Source organism: Sebastes fasciatus, chromosome 3 (assembly GCF_043250625.1).
Source record: "Sebastes fasciatus isolate fSebFas1 chromosome 3, fSebFas1.pri, whole genome shotgun sequence".
NCBI lineage: Eukaryota > Metazoa > Chordata > Actinopteri > Perciformes > Sebastidae > Sebastes > Sebastes fasciatus.
In genome coordinates this window covers 18,185,600-18,211,653 of record NC_133797.1, presented here as the reverse complement: position 1 = coordinate 18,211,653, position 26,054 = coordinate 18,185,600, and the positions used below count along the sequence as shown (strand labels likewise).

Here is a 26,054-nt window from a genome sequence, read left to right as displayed (position 1 = left end):
TCCAAACTTTAAAAATAACAATTCAATTTAGTTTTCTTCACAGAAATGAGTGAAATGCTGAGATATAGGCCAACTTTATATTAAAAAAAAAACAGCTGTCTTACACCCCTTAAAATCAAGACGGACTCGTGACCCCCCTGTGAAGCTTTGGCGACCCCTAGTGGGGGTTGGGACCCCCAGGTTGGGAACCAGTGGTTTAGGGGGTATCTCTGCAGTTGTCAGGGCGTACATGGAAAGTTCAACTAATTAACTTGACTAAACCCAACTAACTCAACTACTTGTGACTTGTTAGTAAGATATATCCGTATCTTTGTGTACAGTAGGAATACATACAAATAGGATTACAAATTGGTGTGATGCTGATTTTTTAATAGTTTACAAAAAACAGTGAGCTGCCAATCAACCTGAGTCAGCTGTAACACATCAACAATACATGTTGCACTTGAGTGTAGCTAGTTAGCAAGCGATGAGCGAAGCTGAAATAGCGAGCTAACACTTGCTAAAGGTAATGAATAAACAGTTCCTCAACCTAACATTTGGAACATCATCACTGTCCTTCACTTAAGACTAATTTTTCTCTCTTGTTAATGTGTTGAATAAATATTTGGGGCAAATGTGCAACAATAACCAAATAATGCTTCAAATGTAAACAAACTATTTTAACTTAACACTCTCCAACCAGGAGATTAGTTCAAATCTGCATCAGAAATTAACATTTAATATGGTTAAAGGGACAATATGTAGTACTGACAGCTAGTGTTTTAAAATGGATACTGCAGTCCAAATTTAAAACATTGGAGCCGTGGGCCGTTCGCTCCTCCGGTGTGAGTGATAGCATGTAGCCTGCAGATTTCGGAGGAGACCGGGGACGTTGAAAAAAGCCTGCCCTTTAAAAACTACTCGCTGACTGTTAACGTTACTCGCGTTAGATGGAAGTCCACTTCCGTGTTTTGGCTTTCACACCTGATGCGAACCGTACCCGAGTACACACGAACCGTACAGATCGACGAACCGTGCCCTAGCGTTCACACTAATCAAACGACTTGACTTTGGGGTCAAGTGTACTCGGATCCGTGCCCGGGTCCCTGATGCGAAAAGCCTCCTCAATCTCTGATGACGTGTCATGGTCATTTTATGATTTATCACAGTAAATATATTACATATTGGTCCTTTAAAGCATGAACGTCATTAAAGCAGTCTGCATTGATCTATAAACGAATGGGTGATTCTTACAGTATCTGTTGTGAACAGCTGTGTAATACTGTATGAAAGCCTTCATTAAATCCCTGCAGCCATCTGAAGGCAGCAGGACAGATATGTTGATAAATCTGCAGCCTCTGATTTTAGAAGTGTCGCCACAGCGTGGTGCCATTAAACACGGCTGTTCACTGTGTTTACCTTGATTAGATTACATCAGGCTGTTAGAAACAACCACACGCACTTCTACACACACATCAGTCTGGTTGGTTCTAACTATTTATTTTGTGTGTTTATGCGGGAGACATCAGATTACTGGGGCTCATTAATTCTGTTCATCATTGCCTCCTTTCCAACGTTTTTTTAAACAAACATGCTGTTTGATGTTTTATTCTTGAAGTGTATTATGGTGCAAATGCTAGTGTGGCACATCAATTACGATATGAAGTGATCATTTAGGACGTAATGTAGCGTACAATTATGACTGAAATAGCGTCAGATTGATGCGATTTTATAAACAGCTTCAACAAACTATTTTTTTAATGATTTATCTCTTTCGTCAGCGTAGTAATTAACTGTTAAAAGCCCCACGCCATCTGCCTTTGGCTGTAGATTTGTGGTGCTGCGTGTTCTCATCGTGAAACTATCCAGACAACAATACCATTTCCCAGAAGAACGTAGAACTATTGGTGATTTCATGCCTCACTGTTTGGCACAGCTGTTTCAGAGCTATGACACAAGCGATGGGTATTTATATTCCTAATTATCACCACACCCATAAGAACACTACAGCACTTACAGTAAAAGAAGATCATTTTCCATTAATCGCTGTGCCTAACAATACAAGAATACTGAATATATATAATAAAGAATACTACGTGCTTGTAATTTCATGACCATACTATATATATTAGTTTTGTGTCATGTTCATATAAAGTTTTAAATGTTGTGTTTTTGTCTGTTGGTTTCTTGAGTTAACAGCTGATCTATGCTTTCCAGTTTGAAATTTGTGTTTGTGGTTTTGTTTGCTGGTTTTCTTCCTCCTCCATCTTCAAGGAACCGGTTTCACCTCACAGATGAGCTGCGTGTTGTTTCTGGCTGAGAACTCAAGTGTTGAGACATATTTTAATCTACAACCATATCATTCCATCTCTGTCTTCAACACCACCCCTTTTTACCTCGTCTTTCTCTGCAGGCGAGTGGAGGGAGCAGCTGCGTCCTCTGGTGACCAGGTTAAAGGAGTGTGTGATGGAGGTGGTGGAGAAGGCAAAGAGAGCCATGACCTTTGTGCTCCTGCAGGAGGCAGCCTGCAGCATTCCCCAGGGCTTCCTCCTCCAACAGAGGCGAGACGTGGTCTTCAGTCAGGCAGTAGGTAGCCACACTGAGACAAGAAACAGCTCTTTAGAAGTCCTCAGTAATTTACCTGTGGAGGTTTTTCTCCGCAAAACATCCCTAGTAAAAGCTTATTGTACAGTATATGCCCTCTGTTCACAAAAACAATCATACACAAACAATCTTTCACTTTGTAAATACAAACATCAAAAATAAATACTTGGACATTTTTAATTTTAGCCACTTGAACTGTAAAGCAATTTATTATCTAATTGTCCGTCCTTTGTGGTCCAAAGTGCAACGCACTCAGTGCTGCGCTTTGCACATAATCCAAACTTGTGCCTAGCTTGTCCAAACACATAAAGAAAACATTCCCACATATCATTAAATGTTCACACACGCTCAAACTCAAGTCAAAATACCTCTTGAAGCATTTTTTAAAGCTATTTTTCTGTAGAAATTTCCCAACAGGTTTCATTCATTTGACAGATTGTGTATCGAGGTTTTATACTGTACTGCTCTCTCCTCACCGTTGTATTGTAGCTGTAGTATTTCAGGTATTCAAGTATTTCAGTCCCTGCACATTCTTGGCAATCCATGTTTCATCTCTGCAATAGTAAACCAGATTTTGACACCTTTCTGCCAATACACCGATGTTGTAGTGGTCAATGAAGAACCCCAAAATGTGTTTGTGTTAGAGTGGGCCTGCACCTTTGATTCTAGCCTAGAGGAAGCCTTTTTGATAAAGGTCATTAAATACAGACACTCCTAAATACCACCTCAGAGCTGGTTATAGGTGCAGACTACCTGTTATAACATTTGGCAACCTAGGACACACTCTAAAGTTAGTCGTAAGAGGGCTTCAACAACTTGGGATGCCCAAAAGGGGGGGCTAAACGGTAGGGATGTCATAGTGAGGAAATTGTCCTCAATTTTAATAAACTTGTGATAACACCGGTGTAAACGATAAGATCTAACATTTTACAAGAATAGATGACGCTCAATATACTGTATGTAGAGTGCTTACTTTGATCTTTAACGTCGGGTGGCTGTGTGTCTGGCCTTCCTGGTCGAGCTTTCGCTGCAAGGCCGCAGGTTTCTACCTGGCGCCGCTGCGCCACGCACAAAGGCTGTGACCGCTCCATCCTCCAAACAGCGATGGCCTCATTAACTTTATGATTCCCCTATACAAACCTACTAACTCCTTACGAGCCTGAATGCAGCCTGAGATCCTTTGGCAGAGGTCTTTTAGTTATTCCTAGGTCAAGGCTAAAAACCAGAGGAGACCGAGCCTTTGGAGTCAGGGCCCCACGACTCTGGAACGACCTGCCGGAGGAGATCAGGCAGGCTGGCTCTGTTTTGTCTTTTAAATCTCTTTTAAAAACACACCTTTTCAGAATTGCTTTCTCTTAATCGGTTATTCTTGCTATTATTCTACTTGTTTTTACTGTGTTTTAGTTCTTCATACCTTGCTTGTCATTTTTACTGTATCAACTATATCTGAAATATTGCCAAATAAGCACTTTATTTGCTTTTTGATTTGACACTAAGTCCTCGGCCATTGTCTTGTCTGTCAACTCTCTCGTCCCGTGTGTGGTAAATCTGACTGCTGCTACTCTGAGCTGAGACTCCGTACAGAGCAGACACTTTCACTTTCAGTTTGTAGCGTCCGTCGTCCGACTATGTATTGATAATACGCTGCTGATACGCAACAATGAACTAAATGGGTTTTATTTCTATTTTAAAAAAGCAAAACGACAGATGGTGGTTGTGTAAAGTAATCGGTGTATGCCCGAACACCGTGTAACACCCGTAACACCGACTACCGCGACAATCCTATTAAACGGCTCGCAAAGTATTGTACTGTCTGCTTTCATTGGCAGCTGCCATATACTGTATGGCGGAGGCGCTGCTACTTATATCCCTGAGATCTGAGTAAGCCTACTATGTTTTCTATTGTGAAGACCTGTGTCACTGGTCCATAATTTTGTGAATTTGTTCTACGGCACCTTTAATATGTGTGTCCTTGTATGGTTCTTCTCTACGTGGACATAAAGAAATTGTTCAAATGTGTGTGTGTGTGTGTGTGTGTGTGTGTGTGTGTGTGTGTGTGTGTTTAACAGCTGGCAGCCTTAGCCTGTGGTTTTGTCATGAGGCTGTATGCAGGAATGCAGGACCAAGGCTTCCTGAAGCAGCTCCACCTGGTTGGTCTGGTGGCCCAGTTTGAGAGTCTGCTCAGCACCTACAGTGAGTATATGTTTAAGAGTAGAATCAGAACTGGCAACCTCAAAACCTCCACTTAACACAGCTTTTCACTTTTGTTTGCTTTCTAGACAAGTGGTTTGATTCGGGTGAGCCTGGGTAACGTGATGAGTGATTGTTAAGCTGTAACAAATCACAACATGTAGCAAAAGTGATGAGTCACTGCAGTGCTTTTATAACTTCATATTTTAATGCAACCTGTTCCAGGGGAAGGTTGACCAGAGTGTCATGGAGGGATTCTTATCAGATCAATCAATCAGAGACTACAGACTGAATTAAAGGGAGTTCCCTGTAAGATATGAGTGCATCTACTCTACAGTAGATACCTGCAGCTCCATTATCAGTTCTCATGCATGCTAGTTCGCGAAAGCTCATGGTCCTGCTCTCAAGGAAGTGAAATGGATTGGTCAGCAAAACTACCAGCTAAAAGACAGATAATGCCCATTTTTATGATGAAAACAATGACTCTGCAGTATAAAATGTGTCATTTTCTGAATTATATTCATCATCCAGTTTTAACGCTCTGACATTTTATTATTTGAGCTGAACTCACCTCATCTTGAGTAACTAAAAAGAATCACTTCTAATCTTGTTTAAGGTGATGAGATCGGGATGCTGGAGGACATGGAGGTTGGAATCTCAGACCTGCAGAGAGTCGCGTTCCAGATTACAGAGGCCAAGACCGACGACCTCAGTGACCTCCAGCCTTTAGTATGTGGCCGACGGTGAGACATCATCTCTTTCTCTGTTTGCTTTTCTTTGCTTGAATCTAACATGTTCAATTAGTCTGTTGACTAGTATAGTAGCACTTCAGTACATTATAAGGAACAAGTACAGTTAATTAAATCAACATCTTCTCATTTTCAGATTTGAGAGTGACTCTTTATTTTCCGTCCGTCCATATGTCTGTACATACATACGTGCATCCGGTCCATTTTCGTGAACGCAATATCTCAGGAACGCCTTGAGAGAATTGTATTACATTTGGCACAAACATCCACTTGGACTCAAGGATGAACTGATTAGATGAACTGATTGGTCAAAGGTCACTGTGACCTCACAAAACACATTGTATAATGTTGGACAGACATGGTTGTAAACTACAACTTGACAGGTTGGCGGACGCATACAAACGCAAGGCGGTAATTCTAGTGTTGTTATCATTTCTTAGAAAGGACCTGATATATAACAGCAATTTCTTCGAAAGGTTCAGGGAAAAGGGCCATTTAATTAGGTACTAATTATAGGGTTTGTGGTTTATAAACACATCCTAACTATGCCACTACTGTGTAATTTCCTGGTTCCTTCTTTATGTGATAAATAATTTAAATAAAAATCCAGTATATGAACATATAAATACATGAATACAAATTTTACCTGATGAAGGGCTGAGGTCTGAAACGTTCTTAATAAAGTGATTTCAGTCTGCAAGTTTTTTGTTTTTTAATCTGACGCACAGCATCAATAAGTGTGAAGATCTTTGTAGTAAATGTTACCTGTTGGTTCTCAAGTACTCACTCTGTGTCGTGTGTCACAACATTGTTATTATATTCCCTATAATTAAAACCAAATTCCATAGTTCTTTCAAAAAAACTTGCATCAAGGAGCTTTCAACACCGAACAACATCACAGTCCCAGAGTTCTCTGCACAATCTGTAACTTTATACTTGAACTTAACTGTACAAAGGTTTCTGTCTAACATTAACTAATTACAACAGGAGCCATTTCCTCTTTGATAAGGATCTCTTTATTGTGCCACACTCTGAAACCTCCCAGATTGAATATTGACCTCACTATGGGAATACAGAAGTGTTGAGGTGACCTTCATATTACTCATATGACCATATAGAAACATACAAGTATGTGAAAAATAGTAATATATATATATATATATATGTATATATATGTTAGGGCTGTCAAAGTTACTACAGTGAATGCTATCATATGAAACTAGAAAACCTTAGGAATCCATTGGTACCAACCTTGTCATACTACCTTGTCAAGAAGGAGACTAAATAACGCTCCAAACTTACGCGAGGAAAACTTGACCTTTGACCTGAAAATATGTGAAAGAAAATATGTTCTATGGGTACCCACGAGTCTTCCCTTTACAGACATGCCCACTTTATGATAATCACATGCAGTTTGGGGCAAGTCATAGTCAAGTCAGCACACTGACACACTGACAGCTGTTGTTACCTGTTGGGTCTTGAGTTAGCCATGTTATGATTTGAGCATATTTTTTAAGCTAAATGCAGTACCTGTGAGGGTTTCTGGACAATATTTGTCATTGTTTTGTGTTGTTAATTGATTTCCAATAATAAATATATACATATATTTGCATAAAGCAGCATATTTGCCCATGTTGATAAGAGTATATCTGACAAATCTCCCTTTAAGGTACATTTGGAACAGATTAAACGCGATCAACTATAGACAATCATGTAATTAAATATTTTAATGGATTGACAGACCTAATATATATTCATTCTTGTTTATAGTGTGTCATATTCAGTGTACTAAGATAAAAGATGAAGTAGCTATTGAACAGCTTTGAGTAGTAGTTACTGTAAAAGCACTGGAAGTAATATTGATAAATCTAATCTACTAGGATGTGGAATCTACGGAGGAAGTGTTTCTGTTTTTGTGCCATTTTTTTCACATGCAGCCTGTGAATGAAACTCCAGACCAAAGGGCATGTATCTACAGAGTATTTATTATCCACTCTGACCATAATTGTTATAGGTGTGATTTATATGCCACGACGGGGACAAATTCTTATAGCGGGTGTGTTTGTTTGTGCATAAGAATCATAGCAAAGCATGGTGCTCAGGGGCGTTATGGTATGAGCTGTTTGGGCCAAAGAAAAACCCCAAGTGAGCTGTGAAATAGAGAAATGCTGTGTGATAATACGCCAAGCAGCACAGCTGTACTATACAGCAAGTAATGAGGACTTAGCTCAGACTTTTGAACCTTGGTGAAGTTTATTCCACATGTGAATTAAATAATTTGTCTCTGAGTTACAACTGTGCTACAGCCGTTTGGGATTTGGCAGTTTGAATGCTTGCCCCCTTCTGCAGTAAAGCAGTAGTTCACTTACAGGACATTTGCCACAATAAGGTCAAGCCAGTTTATTTGAGCTGGCCCCTCTCCATGTCAATCTGTAAGCCAATATGTCTCACACACTTACAATCTTTTTCTCTCATGCCTACACACAATCAGTTTCTCTTTGTATAGCTTTGCTCAGGCCTGTCTTTGGTGTCAAATTGTACAACTTCCCAAACGTATCAAATTCCACAGCATTGCAGAACGTGTTGAATTTCTGTTTAATCACCTTCCTTTTCTTTTTCTCTCTCTCTCTCCCTGCATTCAGAGACCACTTCACTGTAGAAGTGCCATTACCACGACTGGTTTTCCAGACCTTGCCAGAGGAGATCAAGGGGGGCAAGCCTCTACGAGTATTCCCCGTGCTGTTTAACGTGGGCATCAATGAACAGCAAACAATAGCAGAGAGGTACTGCAGACATTCTTTGTTCCCTCCTATCCGTTGCATTTAAGGACACCTAAGGACAAGCCCTCTTAACCAAGGCCAGTGTGGTCTTAAACTAATCAATATCACATAGAGAACTAGTGGCAACATGTTACATTTACTTATGTTAATTGATTGAACATATTTTAGGTTTTCTCTAAAAGCAAAAAAAAAAAGAGCAAAGTAACTATTTTCATGTTTAATCACTTTTTTCCGCTTGGCATTATTGCAACTTTGACAGATAAACTGTTCACCAGTTTTCTTGAGCGTCTTGGTGATGCTGCACCATAACCGCCCTTATTCTCTCTGTCATCCTCTCAGGTTTGGAGATATCTCCCTACAAGAAAGAATAAACCAGAGGAACTTTGAGATGTTAGAAGCCTATTACAAATCATTAAGTGAAAAGGTGCCACTAGAATGTAAGTTCACAAATGTTTCATTTCAAAATACTCCATCTTTGTAAATCTGTGAAAATACTGGGACTTGTGTTGCAGCAAAGTGACTCTGACGTGCAACAATAAAGATGTGGGGAAAACAGTATTGGCATTAATTGTTTAAAACTGTTGAGTATCTTAATGAGTTCACCACATCAGGACAATTTACACATTGTCACTTTATAAGTTTTTAAGAATTTAATCATCTACAATAAAGTGTGTTAAGTGAGTTGTCTTCCTGTTTGTTTGCTAACACACATTAATCCCATCAGAAGCTGCATTCAGCTCTGACTGGCAGCCTGTCCTCAAGCCTTTATTTTCACCAGAACAAAGCAAGAAACCGAGCCACTGACTGGCCATGTGTTTTGTGCTTTCTGTGAACAGGTCTACCATGTTTTCAGACACAGACTGACATAAAAGAATTACTTGAAACCCTGGGCCAGAATGTAGTTACAAAGAAGAGGAAGAATGTGGAGATACTATGGATTGCTGGAACGGTGAGCAGTCATCTTATTGTAACTTTCCCTCCTTGTCAAGGAAGACAGTTTTCTCTGAACCGTATAACTTCCTATCTTGTGTAACCGAGGTAACTGTGGTCTTTAAGCACTTCGATGTAGCCTAGTATTACGTGTTTGACTAATGATATTTCATGGGCTTTAATGGGAGCTGAACAAAAAGTAGCTGCCTGAGCATGATGGATTGACTTCGGAAGACGATACTGTATAGACGCTGACATTTTATCTGATGTTCAGTATCTGTCAATGAATTGTCTTAAGTCACTGCAAGAATCTGTTATAACAAGACTAAGAGTCTTCAGCCATGCAAGCAGCTCTGTGCTGATGTTGAGTAAGGGATAATGTACAGCAAGCCGGTCATTGTTGTGAAAGAAACCCCGACAGGGCTTGCATCACCCTGAAGGGGTTTCTTTCACAACAGCGACCCGCTAGCTGTACATTATCCCGCTTATTACACGGCTACTTACTTAAGAAATCAATAATTTGACACAAAAACAGTCCGCCAAAGTCCGACATCAGAACTGCATCCATAGCAACGGTCTGTTATACATAGCAACGGTCTGCTATAAAGAAATAACAGACCGTAGAACGCCATAGTTGACCAATCAGAATGAGTATTCAACAAAACCGTGCAATAAGCTGGAATAATGTTTACCATGTTCATCTTAGTTTAGTGTGTTAGCATGCTAACATTTGTTAATGAGCGCTAAACACAAAGTCCTCCTGAGGCTGATGAGAATGTCATTAGTTTGACATGTATTTGGTCATATACCAAAGATTAAAATGTTGACCTGATGCTGGCTCTAGAGGAAAAGTTAAAGGATCAGCCAAGTTATTATAGTTCATCCTCTGGGGATCAGGAATGTCTGACAAGTTCTGTGGCAATCCATCTAATAGTTGTTGAGACATTTCTGTTTGGACCAGTGGGCTACCTATTTCACTTCTCGGGTCTGAGAAGTGAAATCAATGCTGAAATGCCTTAAACCTGCATTCTCTCTAATAACCAGCAGGAGGCGACTCCTCTGGTTGCAAAAAGAATTGTATAGAAGTCTATGAGAAAATGACCCTACTTCTCACTTGATTTATTACCTCAGTAAATATTGTAAACATGAGTTTATGGTCTCAATCGCTAGTTTCAAGTCTTCTCCAATACAGCATGATGTTGATTTAGTAAATTATGGTCTCATTTAGAGTCAAATAGACCATAAAGCAGGGCGTGGCTACCACAGAGTTGTCCGGTCTGGGAGTTGTCTGTGTTTTTGTCTTACAACTTAAACCCTTTTACAGTGTGTTTTCAGTTCATGAAAGTTAATTGTAACCTAATGTAATATAAGGCAACGTTTTCTTACAAGATGAGTCATTATTACTGACGAAAAAGGAACATTTTGCATTAATAATGCATATAAACATTGCGTGTATGTTTTTCTCCACTTCCCTCCAGATCTGCCGAAGGTTAAATGGCATCAGGTTTACCAGCTGTAAAAGTGCCAAAGACCGGACATCCATGTCTGTCACATTAGAGCAGTGTGCTCTCCTACGTGATGAACACCAGCTCAGCAAGGATTTCTTCATCCGTGCTCTGGACTGTATGCGGAGGTAAGAAAGTGATAAAAGATAGTAGAAAACTATTAATGGGTGCAAGTTATTGTTCCAACCAATCCCAAACACGCTGCATTTAAAATGTCAGTCATCCAAATAACACAAAGACATAGTTCTCTACTTTGATTCAGTAGTTTGTAGCCGTTCAGATAATTTTGATTTTATTTGCTCAGATAAAAACCCGAACGCAGTGGGTGCTCAAACAATGAAGAACATTTTACATCTTCAGTAGCAACTTGTCTTTCCAACTGTCTTTTTAACTGGAACTACCTTCTACAAAAGAAATAGTTCCTATGAAAGCAAATGACAGTGAGATCTATGAATCATCCAGATCCAGGATGTTGTTCGTTGTTGGAATTTTCAAATTGGTGAATTTTTTATGCTTAAATAAAATACCATTCAACTCCACTGTATTGGGTTGTCAGCAGAGCTTTCAGCGAGGATATCTCAAAATCTCATCTTGTAAAACCGAAACTATCTCCATGGCTACAAGAGGCAAGTGATAAATATTTGGGTGAACTGACATTTTAGACATTTATAGCCAAAGATTTAGCAGTTTCTGTAATCCATAAACAGACATGTGATTACAAACGTCTGGTTGAAGTAATAACCTGCACCCACAACACATTACGTGAGCTAAAGCTGACACGGTCATCGCACACATCAGAGACATTTTGTCTGCACCTCCCATCCTCTCACCATTTGATGTGCCAGTATAAACATCCTCATGCGTTCCCTCCACCATCACCACCTCCCCTCACACATTCAAAGGCAACCATGCATGTTCCTATCAGTGCTGCAGGGACACTGCTGTCTTTAATGTTTGTGTGTGCCAGCAGGGTAAACATCCACATCTGCATCCGTCTAAATCTGAGGAGTTCTGACTTTAGAACTTTTTTTAAGGCCGTCGGTGAAGTGCACATCTGAAGTGCATGTGGTAATGACCGGTACAGGCCAGCTGATGGCAGTTGTGTTAGATGAATAAGTGGACAGGACATTACATGATAAAAAACACAAATAATAACTGGCCACAGCTCAATCACTCAACATATTCTACATTATTATTATTGAATAAGCTAATCTTAAATCATAAACAAATAATAACCTGTTTTTATAAAGTAAGGTAACAATACAATAATACATCCAACCGATGTGATGGACATTTGCTGACGTGATGTACGACATGAAGTAATCGGGACGTGAATAAACAACTAAAACACACACAAACAAGCAAAAGTCACTGTTGGCCAGCTTCTCTAAACACAAAGCCAAGAAATAAAGTAATCCAAATCACAGAAAAACGTAACCTTTTGCCACCAACTGTGCTGCCCGCAACACGTAAGCACTATGTAGAACTATTGTGGACTGCTAGCGGCAAGTTAAGCTGAATGTATCCATGAACAATGCACAGCACAGTAAGCAACTGAAACCTTAAACCATTTGTGCCCGCAAATTTTTGGTGGAAGTTTTTTCTGGGCTTGCCTCAGCACAAATGTGAAGACATTTTCAAAGTTGGACAAACCGTTTGGCTGAAAAGTGAGTTTTTCTTATCATACTTTATCTATTCTTTGGGCACATGGGACTACTGTTTTTGCAATAAACTTCATTATATTTTAGGAAAAAACAGTCACCTGCCCAAATACTAGATATAGTATGATAAGAAAATGTCTCAGAAACTACAAGGAGCACAGTCAAGTGTTTGGTATCTACTGTATGAACTCATAAGAAGTTGAATATTAACAATATGCACACATATGCAGTATAAAAAAATATTTAATTAACATCATTAACATTTAATAAATACAATGTTAGCGTTTTTCCCATTTTACAAAAATCCTGAATTTGACTCTTAATCAAAGTGTGATTTTTCTTGTGATCTAAAAATGATAGATAGATACTTGCCCAAAGTATGTCCGTATCAAATTTCCAGACTTTGTTTCTTTCAGAACAAATGTTGTGGCATTTTTCCTTATCTTACTAAATATAGTCTTTAGGCACAAATGTGTTGATAATATTGTATCTCCTGGACGCTGGATGTCATGGGGGTTCACAGACTAGAAACATTGTTAGTCTTCACCCGACCAAATGTTTGATACATAAATAACAATACAGCTACAAGTTCATCAGATCTTCTCATATACAGTAAAATACATAATCAATTTGTAGAATATAGTAGAACCTTAAAAACAATGAACCTCAGACAGTTCTTGTGTCCAAAAGTAGTGTTCTTAACAGATATAATGTTTATATATATAATGCATCCATGACTGTCACTGAAAAAAGCTATTTATCCTTGTTATAGAGTGCAATAGGAGTGAGTCCTAAAACCCAGAGATGAGTTAGCATTTCAGCTCTTCCGGTTCCCTCGTTTGGAAGTCAATGGGTTCTATGAATGAGTTTTCAGTTAGATGCCTGAAATAAGGTCTGTGGTTAACACAGGCTTAAGAGATTTTAACGTTTTGTTCTACGACATGAAATACATCAATAAATACCCCACTCGTGAATTTTGAAGCTTTTATGTGTCTTAAAAAAGGGTGGTTGCTAACAGGTGGCTAAATGAGACTATTAAATATAATCACGCCTTCACAGCCTCGTTGTGTATACTCACGTTCATGCGACCGTGGTGTAGTTTGTTTATAGCCTAACGTTAGCTTTTTACTTCTGGCGATTGCATTCACCTTTCAAAAATCATATAAGTAGTGTTCATTTGTGAAGATTATTTTACAGAACAACATGTGTAAGTATCATAAACATTTATTTGCCACAAAGCTTATTTTCTGCAATAATCCAATGGAAAGATCCCGTTGGCTTTTTGTCGAGGGAACCCAGCGCGATGCGAACTTCCTGGTTGGCATACAAAAATATATGTCATCCCCGGAGCACTCTATTGCATTATTACAACTGGCAAGCATATAACTAGCCCTGGGCCAACGTGTTTATGTTAATTAGAATGTAATTGATGTGTGTCAGACTATTATTATCACTTTGTTATGTCTGAAGAATTTGAACACTTGCCATACATTAGGGGTTGAAACAATAGTGCAACCGGTGCAGTAATGCGTTATACTTCTAAGACAACTGTATTTGGATCCGTAGCTTTATATTTGTTCTGAAGATGCGTGCTTTGGGTTTTCTCAATGGAGTTTTTATAAATGCATGATAGTTGGAGATCAGCAATGAAGATCTGGAGTAAAAGGATAAACGGAAGCTGCATTTTAGCCGTGAAAGTACACCAATAATCTGCAGTGAATCCCTCAAGCAGCCACAATGAAGTGATCCTGCGTTGTCTTTCCCCTCTAACACCATCACACCCACTGAGAACAGGGACTTTTTTTTAAATCTGATTAAACACTATAAACAGCTCTATTTTGTTCTAAAATAACTAAGGCTATGGGTCTAATTAAACCTCTGTACTTAGATTGATTAGTCTTTAGAGGAAGAAGAGGAGAAGAAAATGTAACATGAATTTAGTGTTGAACTGAGGTGAGGTGGGAGAGGATAATTAGAGGAAGTTAATTGCCAGCTCAAAGGAGTATAAGAAAATCTTGACACATTTCTTAATAGTCTGTTGTATTTCTTCGTCACACTGTTTTTATCTCTTGGCCGACACATTTTTGTTGTGTCAAACCTAAAGATTAGCTGTGTTTTACTGGAATTAGTTTGGATTTGATATAAAAGCACTGATTTAAAGCTTAATGTTTTTAAATGAATAACACATTACTGGATATATCTGTCCGGTCAAGTGTGGTTTAAAAAAACACCACTAACATCAGTGCATTTATCATGATTAAAGGTACCGTCGGTTGGGTTTGTCGGGTCTCACCTGTCTGGTTGACAGTGCCAGTGCTATCTAACATCATCACTTTAGAAAGCAATATATATGACAATGAGGTGAGACAACTGCACAAACGTGACGATAGAAAGATGCTAATTTGCTTTAGTTTTAACAGGTGGAAAGCTACATTTTGCATTTATAGCATCATGCACAGCAGCTTCAGCGGGTATCTGAGGTAACTGTGCTTGTTGTAGCAAGCTGAGATTGTGTTTGGTTTGTTGTTTTAACAGCAGTGTTTTACTGTACATGATATGAACGTTGAGGTAGGGAAGTTTTTCATTACGTAACCTGCTGGTTTGTACATGCAGCCATCAGGTATTTGGCTAGGCAGTATTCAGCTTTGTGTTTGTTATTTCTACCTCCAGGCTTGTGCTTGTCTTTCTAGTTTAATTATCCATACAGGCTAAATATCCTACAAATTATTATTATGAGTTTCTTACATGGACCATCTGCACTTGTCCAAAGGTGCTGATTATCTCAAAAGGATGCAGTTTCACTCGTTGATAATCATGTTTCCTGTACTGCTGCCGACAGTGACAGTCAGTTGAGTCTGTCATAAACAAAGTGTGAATGATGTGAAATGCTCTCTAGAAGGAAATTGAAAACAAGTGTCACGTTTCACAAAAAACCTGCTAAACCGCTACCATAAACAATGATTCTTCCACTCTGGACTTAAGTGAATGCATATCGGCTGGATCAGATGTAATGAAAACCCATTGTGCATAAAACCTTCACTATAAAATGTGCATCACACTGCATGCCGCCTCTCTCCATCCTCTGACAACCAAGTCATTTCTTCATGTGGCTTAACATGCAGCTTTTCGTGAGCCTGTTTCTCACATTTCTGCTCCGTTCATCACTGCCTGCTTGTCTGTGGCTCTTTGAGGCAACGTCTATACTAATGGCTCGGTGTCTAAGTGGGACTTCTGGTAGCAGCCTCTTTGGGCACTCAAGTGATCACTCTGCGATCTAGAAGTCCCACTTAGACACCATCTAGACTGTACTAACACCACGGTGTTTTGATTTGTCTCTATTTCACTCTGACGGGCGCCTCTGCAGTCGGCTGACCCAGGGAGACATTGGGCAGTGGGAGGACCCTGAAGCTGGCGCCGTGTCAGAGAACAAACCAGCGTCACGACACTTTTACCCCATTGCCCTGCTGCTCGTTAGCTCACACTTACTGGTTGTGTGGCTCATTTTAAGTCTTGTTTTTCTGCTTGCAAAATATCAATAAATTGCTGACAATGCCATCTCTACTCACTCCTTTTTTCGATGTTTGCTGGTTATTCTTCTATGAGGGGTGGTAGTGTGATTTGACTGGCTTTCTCGTATAAGGGTAATTAGTGTGAGTGGTTTAGTATCAACCTCAAGCTGTGGGGTGTTAATCCCTGAGCAGCCGCGGAGGATTGGGGAAACTTGATTTCAATCAGGTGGTATTAAGTAAAATAACCGGCAAATAAATTCACTCTTCCTCGATTTGCCAGGAGTCTTTTCTGACAAACTTTAAGTTAGTCCGTTATATCTGACAAGAACAAACTTTCCTAAGACTAATGTTAACGTTAGGTTCACACTAACTGCATATCAATATACATAAAGTTAATATGATATAGACATCTTCATTTTAAGGTTAATAGATAAGCCTGGCATTAATCCGTATTTTTCTATTTGTCAACAGCAACATTCAATACTGTCTGACTTCCCTACCCTGTCTGTGTTACCCAGCCCCAAACCCATTAATTCATACTTTTTTTAAAGGTCACGAATGTTCATGTAAAAGAAAAATACTCAGTAAATTCCTAAAACAGCTGGGCAGTGTAGTTTTTTTTGCCCGAAATATGTGTGGGAAGATTCTTCTTGTCACTCTGACCAGAGAGGAATATCAACTTTTTCTTCCTTTTACTTTTGGTTTTGGCCATTTATTCAACCTCTAAATCACATTTAAAAAAAACATTTTATTATTTATCTGTTGGAAATAGCTAGCAGTTTCAATTTCACTCAGAGGTTATGACATCTCCACCCCTAGCCTTTCACTTCCCCATCCCAAAATGTTTTATGGATGAATGGCATTTGGTATGTGGCTCTACAAGCATAAAGAATGGCATTTAAGTTAATAGCAGCATTTCTCTCCAGAAACAATGTCTCGCTTGTACCAGTTATGAACAGGAAGTCACATTGATTTGAGTGAACTGACCCTTTAAGGACCTCTTGGAAGCATGCGAGGCTTGTACAGATTGAGTTCCAAATTGGCAAAAACATTACAGTCCATCAAACTTTAATGGTATCCCAGAATTCAGATGGTGCCAATTCTCACTATTTAACACTGTGCTCTTTTACAGGCTGTTTTAATGCTTTAACACAGTGTTGTAATCCAATAAGAACCGTACGGCCCCACAGGAAATCACACATCTGTGATGCGTGCAATGTTAATTATATGTTGAGAACATGTCACAGGTGAGCCGAGGTATTTTTATGTCATCGTTGTGGTGGAGGTGTTGTATTGGATTGCTTTTTTATTATTATTTTTTTAGGACAGCAGTTTTTCATTGTTACACTGGATTTCCTTCACTGTTGTGGGGAAATGTGGATGACAAAAGCATGAAAGTTGTTACTAAAATCAAACCAAAACAAAGCTGTCATAAAAGATACTTACAGCATTGTATACAGTGTGGAAGAACCGGTATTAGCTGTTGCACCTTACTGTAACATGCTACACTGTGCACCCAGACGCAGCTTCACTACAACAGACTGAGGTTCACTTCCTTTTTCAAGGACACATCCGTTACAGTTGTCTAAATCCTGGAGGGCAACACGTTTGTCATGTTTCTGTAAATCTAACCGTCTGGCTCTCGCCCACCACCAAATGATGCTTTCAGACAGAAACATAATCTTTGATATATGTCTGAAGCATTGGCAGACACGAGCGAATGCAGTGTCAGTGCACTTTAAGGTACTAAAACCTGAATAAATGATCCGGGTCTTGGCTGAAAGGTAGTTTTTGAGATTCATGTGATTGCTATTTTTATATCTCAAGGAGAAAATATTTAAATATGAAATGATGTGATGCTTTTTCTCACATAATTCTCTGAAGCATTGACAAAAAAGAAAAACAGGAAAGCTCCTTTACTGTTCATTTTGGCTAATTAATGAGTCAGTCTTTACCCCTGACATTGACAGCTGTTGAAAAAATATGAATCATACAAAGACTGTAAAATGTAAAATATCTTACCATATTACATGGCTTTGTTGAATACTCATTTTGATCTCAACTACAAACCTGTACATTTTTGCGACTGCATATCTTGCAAGATTGCGTCACTATTGCAGTCACAGAATCTGTCCACAGACTGAAATATAAACACCTGGCAAAGTAGTCAAAACCGCCTCTGTGGTAGTTCCTGCTACAGTAGGTATCTCCAGGACCGCATTTTGCCATGATGACACACACACATACTTACAGGGTGAAAACAATACCAGCGCGGCTGGTAAAGATTTGGAGAAGTTGCAGGTAAGATTAAGGGAAAGGGAGACAACAAAGTAGTTTAATAACATAATGTGCCTGCGTGTAATAAGGGAGAGCTAGCAACATAATGTTATCTCTGCTGGAAAAGTACTTTTAACATGTTGTTGCAGAATACTCTGTTCTTGTAGGTTACGTATGATCTTGATTTGAGAGTGTATTAGGTATTAGTGTATTGGCTGTATCAGCTTTGTAGACGACGGATATCCTGAGGCTCAGGAGCTAACAATGTTTCATCATGTTTAAAACAGAAAAGCGAGAGTTGCATGTATATTGTGATTTGTAAGTAAGGGCTGATATTTTTTAATTTGTCTGCAAATGGCATTTTGTTGGCAAGTGGCCGTGGTAGAAGCAGGATGATGACTCACCCTTCAAGTTTGTACATTGTAATAGATAATCGTCATCTATTACTTTCATGGAACGAACAACTTGTTGGGTGTTATCCTTTAACGTTACATGTTTCAGGGCAAAATCAGCGGCCACAAAACTGAATTTGCAACAAATATGTGTTAAAGTCTGCTGTAAATCAGACACACCTAGGATGTAAGCAAATAGGTTCAGGTACCGTATAGTGTTATTGTGCCATAAACCATACCAAACATTTGAGAAAACAATCTCACCACAAAGCCCATTCAGTAGCTGTTCTGGACGTCCTCGTCACTAAATTATCTGAGTACTTTAAATCTGAAGTAGGCGAGATTGGAGCAAATATGATTAAAACTTCTGCCTGCTGCGGCTAAACAACACTGATAAAAGCAGTTTGAGTGAACCAAAACTGTAAAATTGCAGGTTATAAAACCAAAGCAATGAGCAGAAAGATGACTTATAGGAACTTTATAGTCACATGTAATCACCTTTCACCATCACGTAACATATTGTAGAAATGTTGATTAATGTAGCCTTAAGTATTCCATGTTTGATTGTACATACACTTTATGATTTTTTTTCTATTCTATTTTTGACTACAACCATATGGCCCAGCCTTGCAGCATGTCAACAACCACTGTCAGCTTTGCTTGCACTCACAAAATCAGCCTTTCTTAGGTTTACACCTGCACACAGCTACATAACTGCAACTAGTTTCATGCTGTGGTGTCTATAACTGTGCACTTGCCTACGGTGACAGGGCCACTGTAATAGCAGTGGGTTTAATTAGCAGTTTGGTCTTGCATGCTGAGCGTGGGCTGTCACCTTAATACATGACATTCATTTAGAGGGTTGGAGGGGTTTCTGTGTCCTTCACAGACGGTAGTCATTAAAGGAGAATGAATCATGTGGGTTATGCGTATAAACTGTAAGATTTGGAGATCGAGTTCATACTTTTTACTACCACTGCATTCAGTTAAAGGTGATAAATATGGTATTGGGAACATTTCTATTGCCTTTCGGCAAGCCGCGGCTCGCAGCTAATGGTGCTAACAGTGCACAAATGGCAAAAGTGCTGACAGAGCCAACAGTGTTTACCTTGAGGTTGGGTACTATGCTTCCGCGATGACGCTGTCGATCAGGATGGTGTTATAGTAGTAGGTGAGATTGGAGCAAATATGATTAAAAAAGTTATTTTTATAAAACGGTCGCTATATCCTGACAGTAGTACATGAAACAGGTAACCTGAAAAAATCATGTGCCTCTGTTTCCTCCGGTGCTCCTAACGGCATCTGCAAGATTTCACCTACCGGAGGAAAACAAGCAGTAAGAGCTGATCTGAGATCTGCTGTCCATCTGCTGTCTATGAGAGCCGGCTGTCAATCACTCGCAAACTCCAACCAAACAGTCAAACTAGGCAGCGCTGATCAAATATGAATCAATATTATGTAACGTTAATGTCTATTTCTCACCTCAAATGTTTTCAGAATCATCTTGTAGTGTACTGGTTTAGCTGTAAAATGAGAAAGTTTGTGACGCGGCCCCCATTGTGAAATCTGTTGAAGGAATGCCAAGTTCCGGTCACATGACCGGAGCACAGCCAATAGGAACGCTCTCTCAATGAAATGACCTGTGATTGGTCAAAGTCTGTCGTCACTGTAGATTTTTTAAAGCCTGAAAACAGAGCCATGAGGAGGTGCAGAAGTCTAGTTATCTCTCAGAACACTTGAATTACAATATGCTGAAAGGTTATTATGGGATTTTTGCCCAGTGATGCCACAAAATATACTGCCTACTGCCCCTTTAAGGACAACTGAACAACTACTGAATGGCCCTTGTGATGAGATTTTCTCAACTGCCTTTTCCAAGGTCATGAATAAACTTTGAACCTCAGTATACAAAACAAAAGTTGAGTATAATCAAACTAAATGGTTCGACACTTGAACCATACCAAACAAATGGTGAAATAAAGTCACAAAAAGTTTATAAGACGTTGTTAGTGGCAACAGTGGCAGTGTCAGGAGATTTCCACAGAGATGTGGTTATATGATTCATAGCTGATCCATCATCACTTTTCCATAATACATTATGTAACAAGACACAGTTAATGCAGACAGAACTGAAAGCTGCTTTATTATGCGCCTTTTTAGCTTATTAAACAACAAAATACTTAATTCAATAAGAACACAAATTAGTATTTCAAATTGTATATTGTGTCTATCATTTAAAACATCATTTTAAAAGTCATTCACTCTTTTGTTTTTCTTTCTTTTCTTCCCCTCATTCCTCTTCACCCTCTTTATTTGATCACCAGAGAAGGATGTCGGATTGAGAACGTTCAAAAGAATATTAAATGCAGGAAATATGCCTTCAACATGTTGCAGCTGATGGCCTTTCCCAAGTACTACCGACCACCGGAGGGGACTTACGGAAAAGTTGACTCTTGAGGACGTAAGCCATGTACTGTAAAACCAGTCATTGTGTGCTACCCGAGTGGTAAATATGACAGCTTATAAATGATGCTAAAAATGTAAAATGTTTTATTGTTCGTAACCAAAAACATCTTGCTGGATTTTATATTTTGCTGATGGTTGTTTCGTTTTTTGGTTGCTCTGTTGGGGGGATGTATTCACTGAATCCCAAGCTGGATTTGCCAAACGTGTTATTTGTAAAATGAATGCACTTTCCATTATTGCCTTGTTTATTTTTCATGGCCTAAGCAGTGATAAGCCAACGCGTTCTCATCCCAACTTGTCACATACTGCCGCTTTGTCACATCCCTTGGCGTCACTTTAGGCTTCAAAACCTCTTAGTTAGATTTAGGAGAAAACAACATGGTTGGGCTTAAAATTACTGCGTTTGTAACGTGAAACTTAACACACGGGACACGAATAGCGGTTGATTGGCAGTTCAGCTTAAACAAATCAGTGCATGAGAAGAGAAACACTTTGTGGTGCGTTCAAGTGCAACTTGTCGGCCAAGACAAAGGTGACGTGAGGCGACATAAAAGTCGACCTTCTTCGCCGCTAGTTCTTTGATGTCGGGTTTGTCTGCGTCTTAAAGGATGCCTGGGACAGCGTGGGAATGAGAACGGGCTGGATAAACAGTGCAACTGTGTGTGCAAACCCTAGTTTGTAGATAATCTCTGTGTGGCTGTACTGTATAATAATGATCTTTTTTAAGACTTCAAGCAGTTCAATTAAATATGTGTGTGACAACATAGTATTTTAACTCAAAGGTCCACTTACTACCTTTTTCTGAGCTATTTCTCAGGTGATGACCTCTGAGCTATCTCCATTTGCTGACTGTAAGATTCAGTTAAAAGCCTTTTAAAAACGGCTAGCAGATGGACCTTTGAGCTGAGACCATTGTTTGTTAAATATGCTGTTCCCAAGGTCAAGAATAAACTTCCATGCTACAGGGATTTTTGTGGTATAAATACTGCTCTCCACAGTGACTTGGAAACAAGTCACTGTTTATAGTCTCATTCCATGTTTGGATGTTATTGCGTCCTGCTCTACAGGAGTTTTTCCATTTCTTTCTACATTTTCATGGCATCACATATTCAGGTCCAAACTTTGCCTATATTATTTTTGACTGTTGAAGATATATTTTCATTCATTTGTGATAAATAACATACCAGTATTTTAAAGCATATGTCAAATCATGTTTCATCCCATTCTCTTGCACTTGAGCTTTTTCCATAATATTTGTATATCTCCAGGTACAGGCCAGTGCAACCACATGAAGTACAGGTGGAGGTTAGAACAGGACAAGGACATTGGACCATCGTTTCTGAATGCTATATATCAAATTCAATTATTTATTTTTGTATTCTAAAATGATTTTATATTGTAAGGGTTGATGCCTTGGACTTTAATGCATGTTTGAAATGTATTTGTTGTGTTATACATTGGACATTCACAATTGTCTATTTGATATTAAATAAAAGAATGGATTGATGATGATGTTTGTGATTGTATAATGATATATAATGTGTAATGTTTTGCTTACTGGTTCATTCAATTTCACAGGTGTAAAGTAAACTAGTAAGTAAACTACTACAGTTATTAAATTAGTCATAATTGAATCCATGTGTTGCATTAAAAACATTAGCAACTTGCAAGATATATTCAAGTAAAGCACTCAAAGAGATAAGATTGTTTTTTGTCTGGATAAAATAAAAATAACCTTAATTTACCTAACTTTAATGTTGAATCCCAAACACTATACTCAACTGAACACAACATCAAAAACTCATATTTTGAGTATCAAATGCAGTCTGTAATCTCAAGAGGTCGCTTGGTCCTTTAACAGCAGCTGTATTCCGCTTCAGTTCACCGTAATAACTTTGAATTCCAATGGCGCCCCAGGGTCACGGCAAAAAAACAAATGTGTGAAAAAGAACAACTTCTGAAACCAATCAATCAACCCTCTGTCCTTCATCTGTATGCTCAGCATGTTCAAACAATCCTCTCCTTTAATTGAATCTTTTACCTTTCTGTCTTGAAGTCTTGCCTCTGGGCCTCTGCAATCATGAGTCAAAATTCCTGACTTTTAGTCATTGATACAAATTGTTAGCTTTTCATCCACGCTGGCCAGGTATCATCTTCAGCAACTGCCAAACTTGAGATCCGAGCCTGACCCAAGACCAGACGCTATATTTTTCTTTACTTCATCAATTACTGACTGTTGGCTCAGTCTGCAGGATAACGCAATTTGCAATGACCACGTCTCTAGTTTCCTCTTCTCACTGGGCAATAGCGATCTAGCTGCCGGCCATGTACGCATACGATTGGCACAGTCAGACGGAGAAAGAGAAACAGCTTTTAATATAACCAAACCTGTCTGGATCCGAGCCCAAAGCCTTACCCAACAAATCAGACTGAACTCAAGCCAAAACCCGATGCTTTGTCTGAACCCGTCATGTTCCAGTCTGGCAGCAGAACTTTAGAATAAAAAGCTCAAATACTGATTTTCTGTCGGGGACTCAAATTTGTTCCAAAATAATACAATGTTTAGATTCCAAGGGACCGTAACACCCTCATTACAGCAAACTGTTGCCACATGCACTTTCTATCTGTTGTAACAGAAACTGTTGAACAGTCTTCCCCTAAACCGTCTTCAGAGAAAAATTCACAACTTCGATCGTTGTCAGCGTTATCCTATGACTCATCTGCATCACTTGCAATTTTAGAAAAAGTCTTCTTGCCTGTCTGGTCTTTCTACGGAAGCTCTTTGTTGAACCCATTAAAATGAACAAAGGAACGATGGAGGACTCTCCATGAATCACTGCTGATCCTAGTACTGGCTTTTCCTGCCCCAGCCCCGCTGCTTCAGCCTCCGGGGCTGAAGCAGGAAAAGCGGGTCGTGCCGGAGGCTGAAGCAGGAAGAGAAACGTTATCGCCTCCCGACTGCGCCCGCAGGGAGACACCAGCACCCGGTCGGAGACGATAACGTTTCTCGCTGAGGAGCCCCGTCACTTCACAAGACACGGGAAACCTCTGTTGGTCTGGAGGAGCTGCAGCATTTAATTCTGCATAAACGTCCACGTTCACGTTCACTAGATATTCTCAGAGCTAAACTAACTCTTCTGCAGTGTGGAGTGAGCATGCATGCACGTCAAGAGATGGAGCGAGACAGCGAGAACGCGCGCGTTGTGTGAGTGAAGGCAAGCAGGCAGAGGAGGAGAGACTCCGGCCACACACGGGCACGTATATGCGAGCGAGCGCGCATATGCGATATGCGAGCGCGCATATGCGAGCGCGCATATGCGAGCGCGCATGGGATCCCGACCCGGTAGATTTATACGTGTAAAAAGTTACAAACAGTCCCTTTAATAAATACACGGCTTTGTTAAAAACCCAATTCTGATTGGTCAATCACGGCGTTCTATGGTCTGTTATTTCTTTATAGCAGACCGTTGCTATGTATAACAGACTGTTGCTATGGGCGCAGTTATGATGTCGTTCTCTGGAGTACCATTTTTGTGTCAAATTATTGATTTCTTAAGTAAGTAGCCGTGTAAGAAGCGGGATAATGTACAGCTAGCGGGTCATTGTTGTGAAAGAAACCCCTTCAGGGCGATGAGAGACCCCTCCGCTTTGTTGGGGGTCTTTCACAACAATGACCGGCTCGCTGTACATTATCCCTTACTGGAAGAATTCTTTGGATCAAAGTACAGACTTTTATTTTGAAGGATGCAGGATAGCATTTCCGCTATGACTTTTCCTATGTTTCTTAAGAATTGTTGATATTGTGTTATATTCTTATGAAATTGTATACATAAGTAGGTTGGGTCTCATGTTAAGGTTAGACACCTTCCTATAAAGAGAAATGTCGGGGTTATCGCTGGAAGTATAGCGAGCATCTTGTTTTACGAACGGCATTTCCGTTGGCTTGACCTCGTTTGCTCCGGGAGTCGGGACTCTTACCGGGAAGGTAATGTACTCGACTCTCTGTATTTCGCTGTTTACGTAGTAAATGTGAGGTTAAACTACTTACAACACATTGAAAGTCACTGTATTAGCATTGTTAAGCTTTAGAGTTGCTATTTTATTTCTTCTCATGCATCAATTAGAGGAGAAGTGTGTCGAGGCTTGTGTGTGTCGCAGGGCTGCTGTGTAGCTCGCCACGCCAGAGTGTGCTGTTGAGTCTGTTTGATAGCATGGAGCACTGAGTGACTTAACACAATACTACACAGGGGCTGAGAGCACGAATGCAAGAGAGACCCTGTGAATGTTTTGTTTCTCCACATCTACAGTTGCTGTTGCCGCTGGTGAGAAAATAAATTGCTCAAAGCCAGTGCCAGGAAGTGTGTCCTTACCTTATACGCAACACAACGCAGAAGCAGACCCACTACACATGCAGTTTTCACTTTGCAAGATACCGGTAGATTGGACATCGGCCTCCAAAGATTTACATATTTTGAACTGCTGACAGGTGTTCACTAACGCCAAAACAGTGACCGTAATATGTGGCAAGCTGACAAGGTCCTCCTAATTCTATAGGACTGAAATCATTAACTAACTGTCTTTTGCACGTACTTTATACATTTCTGATGAATAGACCGGTGATATATAATGACACCGTAGCTCGCTACCCTCCAAAAATTGCGGCGCACCCCAGAATGCTCTGCGATTCCCATTCCCTATTCCACTAAACAACAGTTGGTAATACAAATGCACCAAGAAACGTAGCAATGTGCCAACAAAGGGAGTGAGGAGGAAGACCACTAGAAAACAAACATGGATGTAACCAATGCACAATTTCATTAAGTGTTTTATGAGGAAGGAAATGCACTCAGCATGTTTGCTGGACCTCGAGGATTGACACAATGCATCATGCATCATGATGCTAAGTTGGCCAATAGCCATAGCTTTGGTCTCCAGGGCCGGAGTCTCTGCTGTACTCTGCTCCTCTGCCTGCCTTCACTCACACACCGCGCTCATTCTCACTTGCTCTCTCG

At 39.8% G+C, this 26,054-nt stretch overlaps 1 protein-coding gene across 1 annotated transcript in view; it reads left to right on the top strand.

The window, feature by feature from the left end:
• Window positions 1-22,548, top strand: part of inpp4b (inositol polyphosphate-4-phosphatase type II B) — a 288,174-nt gene extending 265,626 nt beyond the window's left edge. Inside the window, exons 17-24 of the mRNA XM_074629389.1 lie at window positions 2,393-2,565; window positions 4,653-4,776; window positions 5,390-5,516; window positions 8,165-8,305; window positions 8,642-8,739; window positions 9,139-9,251; window positions 10,711-10,865; window positions 20,901-22,548. Of these exons, the coding sequence (XP_074485490.1) occupies window positions 2,393-2,565; window positions 4,653-4,776; window positions 5,390-5,516; window positions 8,165-8,305; window positions 8,642-8,739; window positions 9,139-9,251; window positions 10,711-10,865; window positions 20,901-21,033 (1,064 nt within the window). The 3' untranslated portion in view covers window positions 21,034-22,548. The remainder of the gene's footprint in view (window positions 1-2,392; window positions 2,566-4,652; window positions 4,777-5,389; window positions 5,517-8,164; window positions 8,306-8,641; window positions 8,740-9,138; window positions 9,252-10,710; window positions 10,866-20,900) is intronic.
• The last annotated feature ends 3,506 nt before the right edge of the window (window positions 22,549-26,054 follow it).